We start from the raw sequence: 12,557 nt of genomic DNA, 5'->3' as shown, positions 1-12,557 counted from the left end.
AATATTCATTCAGTCTTTGCTGTTTTTTGTTCAAGCTGTTGTCTTTGTCCAAAGTAGTATCCCTTCCACATTTCTGGGGTTAGGGGCCTGGTCCCCCCCATGATCTGGAAAATCCATGTAAAAATTTTTGGCCCTCCCTTTGTATGAGAGAAAAGGTCTGAATTTTTTTCTTTAATGGTGTATTTATAGTACCTTATTGTAAAATTTGGGTTGATAGTATACAATACTATACATATATTTTATGCATTCCTGAGTCTCTAAACTTTTTCTGTGTCATCTGCTAGCCTTCATATGTCATCTGGGGCTTCCACAAAACTCCCTAAAAATTCACATTAAATTTCTTATGTTGACCCACAAAATATCGAAACTGTGATGGGGAAAGTCCCTATGTAGAAGGAATAACTGTACTCTCCTTCCTTACTGCCTTTTGGAATACCTTAGTCCCTTTAAGCCTCATCTCAAGTATCATCTTCTGATAGAATCCTTCACTGATTCCCCTACTTGGTAGTGGCCTCCCTTCCCCCACTATGATGTATTTTTCATATATATATATATATGTCATTTTTCCTTTAGCAGAATGTTAAGTACCCTGAGAACAAGGTTTATCTTACTTTTGTAATCGTATTTTTATTGGACAGTTCCAGCAAGGATGGGGAACCTGTGGCCTTGAGAGTACACGTGGCCCTTTAGGTCCTCAAGTGCGGCCCTTTGACTGAATCCAAATATCTCACTTTTGTATTTATTTTATTGGAGAATCCCAGCAGCTTCCCCACCCCTGGATGCCTGGCACTTAGTAGACACTTAATAAATGTTTGTTGATTGATAGATGCAGGAAACTCCCTCTATCAATCAGAAGGCAACCATTCTTAGAGAGCTGCTGAGGGCACAAGTGGGTTGAATGTAGAAAAAACAAGGGTAGAGGAAAAAAAAGTTTTAATATCAAGCTCCTCAGAGCTTATACTGTCATTATGGGGAAAAAAAACAACAGTAAGATGATCTCCTTCTCTGCCTATCTCAAGATATCATTACAATCAAAGTTAACTGTTACTTGATTTATCTGGATTCTAATTTTACATCCAATGAATTTTAAGATAATTATTTCCTCTTATTGTGGGAAATGGGAATGTTCAAAATGGCTAGTCAATATTAATATTTAGAATAGGACTTAAGAAAATATGTCTGTAAATTGCCAAGGGAGGCTTACAGGGCTAGAGAACAGAGGCTACAATTACATGAATGCTAGAACACAGGACTGAGGAATCCCTAGAATAAGCATCAACTATACATAGAACACAGAGAATTTGAGGGACTTGTTTCCTTTTGGCTTCGTATCTCCAGTGTCTAAGTCAGTGCCTGAAATCATAGTATGTGCTTAATAAGTGCTTGTTGAATTGAACTGAACATGATACTTCTATTCAGGAGCCCCCTTCTTCATTTTCAAATTCATATCCATTGCCAGTATCTTAGCAGACTTACCTGTACCTAAAGGATTCAGGACTTGCATCTTGTACTATTTCCATGGATATATAACTCACTAAGGGGCAGGGCCAAGATGGGTTTCACACTCCAGACCTTCAACTATAATAATAGTGAGATCTATCAAGAACCAAAACATGTCTTGTGTAAGGATATTATTTCCTTCACAAACCTAGGGACTTATTCTTTTTTATTAATAAATTTATTTATTTTTAGTTTTCAACATTTACTTCCATAAGATTTTGAATTCCAAATTTTCTCCCCATCTCTTACCTCCCCCCACCCCAAGATGGTGTGTAAATTAATATAGGCTCAACTTATACATTAATATTAAACCTATTTTTACATTAGTCATGTTGTAAAGAAGAATTAGAACCAATGGGAGAAACCACAAAGAAAAAGAAACAAGAGAAAGGAGAGAGAGAGAGAGAGAGAGAGAGAGAGAGAGAGAGAGAGAGCGAGCAAATATGTTTCAATCTGCATTCAGACTCCATAGTTCTTTTTCTGGATGTGGATAGCATTTTCCATCATGAGTCTTTCAGGGTTGTCTTAGATCCTTGCATTACTAAGAAGAGGTAAGTCTATCAAAGTTAGTCATCAAACAATGTGGCTGTTATTGTGTACAATGTTCTCCTAGTTCTGCTCACTTCGCTCAATATTAGATCATGTAAGTCTTTCCAGGTTTTTCTGAAGTTTGCCTGCTTATCATTTCTTATAGCACAGTAGTATTCCATTTCATTCATATACCACAATCTATTCAGCCATTCCTCAACTCATGGGCATCCCCTCAATTTCCAATTCTTTGCTACCACAAAAAGACCTGCTATAAATACTTTTGTACTCGTGGGTCCTTTTCCCATTTGTATGATCTCTTTGGGAGAGAGACCTAAAAGTGCTATTTGCTTGGTCAAAGGGTATGCACAGTTTTATAGCTAGGGAGGGACTTATTCTTTCAAGAATTTGTTGTTGTTGTTGAATCATTTCAGTTGTGTCTGACTTTTTGTGATTCCCATTAGAGTGGTTTGCCATTTCCTTCTCTGTTTCATTTTACAGATGAGGAACTGAGGCAAACAGGATTAAGTGACTTGCCCAGGGTCACACATCTAGTAAGTGTCTGAGGCCAGATCTGAACTCATGAAGATGAGTTTTCCTGATTCCAAGCCCAATGCTCTACTCACTATGCCACTTAGCTGCTCCTTTAAAGAGTTTTATGTAGATTTAAAAAATCTTTTAAATTCTGCAGAGTTCCCACATCTGCATTTGAGACATTCTTATATTAGTATTCCCGCCATAATAAAAGTTTAGTGCCATAAGATAGGTTTAAGAGAAAGATTTAACAAGACTTGTGGATATAACCCATTAAAATTTTTTTCCTCCAATGAATGGCCATGAGGTGTATTTAATTGACATATTGTACATATGCCAATTTCTTTTCATTATTCTTCTATATTAGGAGATATATAGTATTATTTTTATGATTTAATTTTGCAAATTATAGAATACATAAAAATACGGAGGAAAAATAAAAGTGCTAACCTTTGTGTTGCATATGGAGATGGCAACCTGCAGAGTTTGACTTTTATAATTAAAAAGAAGAAATATATGTCAGCAAATGTGGTACAAAATGACATAGCTTAGTATAACTGGAAGAGCTGAACTGAATGGATTCATTCTGATAATCAACCATAAGATAAGAAGTGACTCAAAATATTTGAGAATCAATTTAATTCATTTTTCTTTTAACAAAACCATGTAACATTTAACTTTTGGCATACCAAAAGGATGATAATTAATGCAGGTTATAAAAATGTCTTTATTTTTTATAGAAAGACAGACATTAAACATTTTTACATAGAATAAAAATTAGATACTGAATATGATTCCCAAGAAAAAGCTTTGGTTGGTGAAATTCAACATCTACTCATGATCTCCTCTAAAATTTAAGAATGTCATGTTTCACAAACTATTTTGACCATGGAATATCTTTGGACTTGAATCACCTTGATGAGACCCCAAAATACTACTCTAAACATGGAGGATACCCACCCTAAAATCAAAGGACCTTAGAAAAATTTAGGAACAAAATAAAATAAATTAAGTCTATTTTTATACTAAAAAATTCAGCATCAATAGTAGGTATTTTGTTTTACTCATAATCTTATATTTACTATTTAAGAATGAAAAATTTCACTAGTGTCAAACTTTTCTTGAAGAATCCACAGGTGTGTTATGGGGAAAACCAGACTTCCTTGGAGCACAGTTTAGGTATCAACACAACAATACATCCAGATATTGTCCACAAAGGATTGCCAAATGGGATGATTCTATATGATGAAATAGAAACTGTGCCTTGCAAAGCTTTACATGGACTTGAGATATGTGTGAACTTAAAGATGAAGAAAATCTCAATTAACTTAAATCAAAATCAGTACTGTTAACTCCTCACATATGATTTACATGTCGGTAGCTTTACAATATTTTATGTGATGCAGATGTTTGTTGTTCCTCACCCCCTCCCTGACTTGTTGAGTTTAAATAATTATTTATATATAGACTGTTGGTGGGGCTACTTGTAGATGTTCTTAATAGATTTGCAAGAGCACCATTTAATTTATATATTGAGATTGGTAATACATGTTAGTTTGACATTTAATAGAGCCATAAAAATGGGAAAAATATGTTTTTGTGAATATGAAGAAAACAAATGGATCACCACATCAAGGATGAATGTATGGTCACCATCAGTTAGACAAGAATGAAATCTATAAGCTCCCTATACCAAGTGAATCATAAAAGAAATATGGAAGTTGACAGTAATAGTCACTGTAGCAGTAAAAATGATAAAACGTTCTTTGAGAGTATGGAAACTTGGAAGCTGTGCCAAATACATATCTAATTCTGCAACACTGATAATAGCCCATTGTCTTTAATGTCCAATGGGGTTTCTAATACTTTCTGGTTCCTCCTCTTTAAAATGTATTCTTTTCAAATTGCCTTAGTTTCTTCCAAATGATTAAAAAAAAGTTTTTGAACTTCAAATGCTTTAAAAAAAAAGCTCCAATAGGTTTATATTGAATAGTTTATAGATTACAAAGAAACTTGGAAGAAATTCAGAAACAGCATTCCAAAAATGAAGACATCTTATTCTAAAGGTGTCACAAAAAATAACTGAAAATGGAAAAAAAGTTCATTTACAAACTGGTCATTTTCTGATATCCATCTGATTAAAACAACAAAAAAAGATCATGTCTCTTGTATACATAGCTGAAATCTATGATTTGGAGAACAGTTCTTAATGCTTTCACACTGAAACTTTTCTACTGAACTTACCATAACTGTATTTTCTAATTTTAATTTTAAGAGGGTCTGCCTTTAGTTTTGATGACATTTCAATCCTTCCTGGGTTTTACCCAGAAAAGAATTCACTCGGGTTAAAAAAAAATGCTATTGTGTCAACCTGGGTTTGGATTGAGCAGTCTTTGGATAAAGATTTTCACAGAACCTAGTCCTATGTACTTCCTACCTGTGTGAAGTCAAGTCACATGGTTTATCTGGGCCTCAATTTCCTCATCTGTAAAATGATAGAATTACATGATTTCTAAAGTCCCTTCCAACTTTAAATCTATGGTTTGATGTCTTTTCCCTTAACTTATTAAAATTGGGACCAGGGTAGGGTGAGGAATCTTAAAACTGAAGGGTTATTGAATTAGGTCTATTAAAAATTGTTTTGAAGTAAAAATTAAAACTGAAGAAATCAATCTGATTATGTAAAAATATTTTAGGCATCATTTTGAATTTCTTCTTGGTTATCTAAAATGAAATACAACAAGAAATAGTAGAAAAACTATTCAGAAGAAACACTAGAAATTAACCAGCAGTCTTATCTTCTCTGGAAAGCTCCACAGCCTGACTTACACAGTCTCAAAAATCAGCAACTTTTGCCAGCACCTTCGAAAAGGGAAGTGGTAGGGGGTGGAGGGGCTGGAGATGAGAAGGAGGGTAGGAATTACCATCCTGCAGTGGAGACTGCTACAGAAATTTGTAAATTACACTTAGGTTAAATGCACCACATAGGAGTCTAATGGGCAATGATACCATATTTCTCACATGGTCCTTCTGGGGCTTGTTGACCAGATTGGATGGCTGCCAAACAGCTCACTGAACTTTGGGGATGGGGAAGGAAAGGCTCACAGCTTTGTCTTAAAATTTCCACTGAGATATTCTTAGACTTTAATACTTTCACTACCTATTCTGTCTTTCTTCTTTGGGTAGCATCACAAAGGATGTACTTAACCTGTACCTGTCAATTAAATGACAACATTATGATCATTTTTACTGAAAATTATTCCAAAGATTAAGGCAAATGGAGAACCTTATTCCAAGGCTAAAGCAAACACTAGCTGAAAATGCAAATTATTTATTTCATTCACATATAAACATGCACATAGCAATTTTTTCCCTACTAAAATGATGTCCAGAAAATAAAAATGCACATATTTCAGTGGGGAGATAATTTATTTAATGTAAAATGACTAATCAAAATGTTTACTTGAAATCCCAGTATTTGATCGTGGAATAGGCTAACCCTGCTTTCTGTTCAGAAGCTGGTCTGGGTCAATGTAAAGCAGAAATGACCATGGATGAAAGATGGCAACACTATTAAGACTTCAAGTTGTAATTATTTAAACATCATGATTACCATTCTTTCTAAAATCATGTACTTCCAATAAAAATCATACTAAATACAGTCATAAAAGTGATTGCTTCATATTAATACTGTTCAACTTTTACTTAGACTAATCTTAAAAGAATAACATTAAGACAAAGTAAGTAAAGTATGATTCATCTATTGTACTACACCAAACTACATTATACTATCACTGAACATAATACTGACAAATAGCAAAGATGGAAATATCAATCTTTACTTTTTTAAGGCAGAGAGAGAAGAAATTCATCGGCACAAATATAAAGCATTTTGTACTCTAAAATAACTGAAAACCTGAAAAAAAAATGGCGTTCCATTTTAAGTGTCTCATACATTTGCATGTGCTATAAAGATCAGATCTTTGCAAAATTAACTTCTGTACCATATTTTAAAAAATAACTGACTATAATCCATTTGTTATGCAGACATGCATTGCTTGTATATATTGCTATTTTTATGTTGAAATATAACTCAAAACAGCTTATTGAATAGATTGATGTATACATTTCTTGAATAACTTCATATAAAAATATATATAATATAAAAATATAGAGGTCTTAAAGGATGAAGAAATTCATACCAGTGAATCTATGTCTATTCATATAGTGAATCATATCAGGTAGTCCTATTTTCTATATGATGGTGAAGTTGAGGTATTGCACTTTTGGCAGTTTCAGTTATGAACTGAATTAATTTAGCTTTTTTTTTTTGAAGAAAAACAATACTTTTAAAACACATTATAACTGTGAAATAATAGTTCACAACACCAGTACTTGTGTAAAGCAAAAAAAAGTTCAGCATTTGGATTTTAAAATACAGAACAGGAAAATAAGAATGTTAGATTGGCACATAGTTCCTATCTTAAGAAGAATTTTTTTTCAAGAATAATATAATTTTTATTCCACTATTTTAAGAAAATGAAACCAACTAATATTTAATGCTACCTGAAATTCTCTTCCAATGCATGTGTTTCCCCAAAACTCAAACGACTCTTGAAAATCAGAATAAGTTATAATCAAACTAGTGATGATCTAGTAAGTCCATGGATGCTTTTTTTTTTAACCCCCTGGGAATGGTATCTAGGAATTTAAGGAAACATAATCCTTTGACAGATATATGATGTTAAGATTTTAACTTAAAGTATATATTAAGTTTAATGAAAAACAAATCTTTTCACAATCCTATTTCATTTACATAAGTTAATAGGAACTGGAGAGGCTGGATTGTGGATTAACGCCCATTAACCCAGTCTGGAAGAGCTGGGTTCAAGACCTACTTTTCACATACACTAGGATGTGACCTGGGCAAATCAGTGCCCCAGGCAACTAATTGAAACTATCTAAAATTTATCTGTTACAGATGAGTTACTCATCAATGAAAGGATTTTCCACACCAGGGATTCCCCACATAGATAAAATCACAGGTCCTAACCCTTCCTCCCTTAAGCAAATGAGACCACATGAAATAGTATAATAGCTAGCATTTATATAGCTCTTTAAGGTTTGCAAAGCACTTTACAAATATTATCTAATAATACAGTTGGAAAAAAATTTGGTTCCTCTCTTTAACTTGACATGTTCATTAACAAATTATACTACAAGCATCCTATTTAAGCTCAGCATACTGGACAGAAGGGGGATATGTTTAAAAATATAAGGGTAAAGACTATGTAAAGAAAACTTGGGTCAATTGAAGTGTTAGCTTTAAAGAGTTTTACTCCAATATTTCTCCCATCTAGACCCTTTGGAATCTCCTGTACCGGTTCTCCTCCTAAACCCCCTTCCTATCCTACTTCCATCCCTAAAATTGTAAAATAAACAATCAAGCAAATGGAGGGAAATGCCTTTCAGAAGGATTAGTTTTTATAAAAACCAGTGTCATCCTAAATACTGTATTTTCTTCCACCCAAAAACACAAGTACTGTACCTAGTTGCAAGTGGAATGTAATTGCTTCCCCCTTCACCCCCATCAATATGAATGTACCTATAGGTAAGAAAAAATGAAGCTCAAGAGCTTTAGGGTCTCTTCACATATTTCAAGTGCCTATTATTTACCTTTATTCTCATAAAATCTAATACCCCGCCTTTAGCTTACTTAAGCATTTGGCTATATTTCAAGTAAAGTTTTCCTTTCTTTTCCTTTTTAAAAAATCAAAATTTTTTTTGTATCTTTATCATTTAGAAACTACAATGCGCAGGGGGCACATCTTGACATTATAAATCCTCAGGAAGAATGTCCCTACTTTCTCTCTCTCTCTCTCTCTCTCTATGCAAGCATACATGCGAGGTCCATAGACATATGTAATGCATTTGACATGGTTCCCAGACCAGATAAATGGGAAGTTTCCAAATGCAAGGCTGCTTCTCCAGAAGGAAGGCTACACAGTCCTTTCATGCGTACATATCATGCTGAGAAGAATTTCAGAACAGACTTGATTGACGGGGCCCCTGACATGATAAGGTGATTGTACATTAGTTGCATAACTTTGCAGTCTCTTCTGTTTGTTCAAATTGCTAAAATATTTTCCCACAACATGCTGTTTTGATGGTTTCATTTTAATAAGATGATATTCCTGGGAAGTGTTAGATTTAACTACCTGCAAAGAAAGAGAAGAAAATGAGTGATAGGAAGTCAAGGACATTTAAGTCAATCAATCAAGCAGTCAATCAATTAATCAGCAAGCATTGATTAAATATCCTCTAGTTGTCATCCACTGCACCAGATATTGAAGCTACAAAGACAAAAATAAAATAGTTCCTTCCCTCAAGCAATTCCACTGGGGAAATGCCAATGTATACACAACCAAGTCAGTTAGTCAAGACATTTTTCTAGCGCTTAATATGTGTCAGTCATTGTGCTAAGCACTGAGAACACAAAGAAAGGGAAAAACATGGTCCCTGCCCTCAAGAAGCTTACATTCTAATGGAGGAATCAATATGCAAACAAATACACACACACACACATATATGATATAGATAGATATAGATATACATGGGGGGAGAATAGAGGGAAGGTAATGTTAGAAAGAAGGGACTAATTGGAGTGGGGTGGGATGAAGCCTTCTACAGAAGGTTAGATTTGAACTGATTACTGATTACTGAAGGAAGTCAAAGGAAGTGGAGGTAGGAATGTAAATTGCTTCATCCCTTTTTGATAGTTGAATGACTTAGCCAGGATCACACAGCTAGAAAATGGCAAAGACTGTACTCAAACCTGGTTAGGCTTTCTGCCAATAAGGCCAGGCCTTTTTCCACTTTAACAAGCAGAAGCAACATAGACAGGAAGAGGGAGGTAGGAAGGGAGGAGGCTCAAACTCAAATGTTTGAGGTTGTGAAGACACAGCCTAGGTTTTTTGAATGAAACATATTGCATCATGCAGTCTAGGCACATATAAAGGTCTGACTGAATAAGGGAAAATAGGAGGGAAAGGGGAGAAATGGAAGGGGAAGTAGATGAGGGGTAGATTACAGGGGGATGAATCCTAAGCAAAACAAACTCTAAGGTGGTACAAAATATTTATAGCTTCTTTTGAGGTGGCAAATGATGAGAATCTGAAGGAGCACTCATAAATTGGGCAATGGTTGAACAAGTTATGATATATAAATGTGATGGAATACTATTGTACTATATTTATACTTATTAAACTTATTAGTATAATGTCCAACCAGGATTCTGGAGGACTAACGAAGAGACAGCTATGCATTTCCTGACAGAGAGGTGAAGGATTCAGAATGCAGAATGAGACAAATTTTTCTTTGATATAACCAATGTAGAAATTCGTTTTGATTGACAAGACATGTTTGTAATGGGAAAAGATAAAGTTAAAAAAAAGGATCCAAAATGAAATTTATAGTTCTGTCCCTTTTCTGATTCCAGTGAAGCTAAAACTGCAACAGAAGTCTTGTAATCAATTTGAATTTTTCTAATGAGTGTCAGTGATGTCAGTCAGACCTTCATATGTACCTCGATTGCATATAATCCTATTGTGTGATCACAATATGTAATAACACATGTAAAGCATTCCATAACTCTAAAGCCCTAGAAAAGTATTAGCAATTATTTTTCATTATAAAAACATTTTCAAGGGTAATTAAAAAAAAAGACATGGGCAGACCCTATGATATGTCGAAACTGTTCCAGTTAGTGACCCCACCTCCCTGGGCTCTGAGTAAGTCATCTTTGGAATCTGAGGGAGCAGCCCGGGCTGCTAAAGGATAATTGAAGCATTTAAAAGCTATCAGTCCTTTCTGCACAGAGGTCCCCTGGTGGGATTTGCCATACCTGTCAAGCAGTCCTAAGTATGAATCAAATAATTCATGGAGCCTAGGCTAGACAGTTGGAAAATTAGTCAAGATGGTTTGAGCATATAGAATCTTCTTTTGGGTTAAAATATTTTGTGCATCTTAATGGGCATCAAATAATTTTTCCCACTTCTAAAACATTGTGTGCTATTATGGAGACACACTCTCTTATAGCCAGCTGTTATGAAAAGTAAAATCTTAGGCTGCCTGCCTTTTTTGCTTCTTTTTTGGGGGGGGAGAGGTGGGGATATGGGTGGGATGGAGGATGGTAGACATAGGGACCAGACTTGTGATTTCATTGGTACAGGAAACTACCAAGTGAAGAAACTCCTACCAGAGCAGGCCTAGGCACCTTTTCTGCAACTTAGGGTTTTGGAGAGTTGCCTAGAACACTGAAAGGTTGTGATGTGCTCAGGGTCACACAGCCATTATGTGTCAGAGGTAGGATTTGAACCCAGGTCTTCTTGGTTTTGAGACTGGCTTTCTAGTCATCGTTTCATACTTCCTCTTTTTTTTTTTTTGAGAAGAGATAATTTTAAAAAATGCTCTTTTAGGAATATGGTTTCTGATGTCATATGACAGTGTAAAGAAAAAAAATGCAACTCCTTGGCCACCCCAATTCAGTGGAGGAAAGGGAGGTGATACATTCCATAATTTAAAAAAAATTTTGTATAATCAATTTTAGAGGAAGACACTTTGGCCATGTTTTCAAAGAGCCTAAAGTTTCAATTTAGGACAGCAATATGTTTTAGATCCAACTAAGTTAAGAGTAATGGGTTATTTTCCTGTAGTTACAGCAGGTCTGCTTTTCCAAATGAGGTCCTTAGAGCAAATGACTCCTATGAGGTAACATCAAATCAGCAAGTAGTCCCCCATGGTGGTAATTCTGTACTCAGTTTGCATTTAACCACTGATTAATATACCAGGTCAAAAGGTTGTCTGTTTCTATTATGAGTAGCTATGTTTATCATTGTTTAGTTATAGTGTAACTCTAAAGATATAATAGGCTAGCCAGAGAGATTCATTGAAGTTTTTCTGAAGCCTTTGTCCTTTTGGGGAGGAGGCTTAAAAATTGCAGAGAACCAATTTAGGGAATATTCATCAAGGAAACTTATTTAGGGAAAAACTCAAGCATGCATGTAGAGTTTTGACCCAGAAACAAATTATTGTACCAGTGTTCTAAGGCTGAAATAAGGTTAATTTTATTTATGTGATCTCTTTAGAATGAGTTTTGGAAATGTCTGGATAGCCTGTATGATAAATATGCCAGAACTTGAAAAGTGGCCTCTTGATGTAGAAGGTTTATGAGGTACAGTGAAGAATTCAATTTCATGTCTTTGGCTGTTTATAGGCCAGTATTTCAAATCAATTTTTTTCTGCCCTTTAAAAATGATTTTGATCCTTTCCATGATTTCAAGGCTGAATTTATTGCAACATTATGAAGAATCCTGGGTAGTGCTAGTATAAATGCTGCTGCAACCTAAATAGGCTTCATTAATTGGCCAACTACAGTAATAAATTTCAGTGAGTGTAAGAGTAGTTGAAAGTAAAATGACTCCCATTTTGAAACAGTATCCATGTTTCCAGGTATCATGGTGAATGTTGCTTACTCTTTTTTTTTTTAAACTACTAAGAACATTAATGGAAATGATTTGATACTCCTAAGATACTTGAAGTAAGCATAACAATTGCATGACTTCAAAAACATTGTCCAAAGTTCTTCAAGGTCAAAAACCACGAGAATTCTGTGTTATGAATGGTTCTCTGGTGTATTTGGAACATCATTTATGGTGAGGATGTTGATTTGTTTACTCTGCTTTTATTAACATTGGTTTATTTGGCTCTGCCCAAGTCATCATCATAATTTTTTTTAATAGCAAGAAACAGCTTCTCACAATTCCTGTCTACTGCAAGTTATTTCAAAAGGATTGTCTTTACAATTCATTATAACCCAATTTGTTTACTTCAAAGTTCACTTTGAAAACCACTTATGTGTTCCACGTCTTTTGTCTATTGGTCTTTTACACACACACACACACACACACACACACACACACACACACACACACACA

General features: G+C 34.7%; 1 protein-coding gene across 2 annotated transcripts in view; it reads right to left on the bottom strand.

Annotated features, from left to right (window-relative positions):
- Positions 1-3,269: 3,269 nt before the first annotated feature.
- Positions 3,270-12,557, bottom strand: part of CPED1 (cadherin like and PC-esterase domain containing 1) — a 407,972-nt gene continuing 398,684 nt past the window's right edge. The window contains exon 24 of one of the 2 annotated variants that reach the window (XM_027855149.1): positions 3,270-8,780. In XM_027855149.1, the coding sequence (XP_027710950.1) occupies positions 8,562-8,780 (219 nt within the window). In that variant the 3' untranslated portion in view covers positions 3,270-8,561. The remainder of the gene's footprint in view (positions 8,781-12,557) is intronic. The other variant, XM_027855150.1, reaches the window with a different exon arrangement.

The sequence above is a fragment of the Vombatus ursinus genome, unplaced genomic scaffold (genome assembly GCF_900497805.2).
Source record: "Vombatus ursinus unplaced genomic scaffold, bare-nosed wombat genome assembly UNPS02010788.1, whole genome shotgun sequence".
Lineage (NCBI taxonomy): Eukaryota > Metazoa > Chordata > Mammalia > Diprotodontia > Vombatidae > Vombatus > Vombatus ursinus.
Note: the sequence above shows the minus strand (reverse complement) of the source record. Positions and strands in the feature narration are given on the sequence as shown.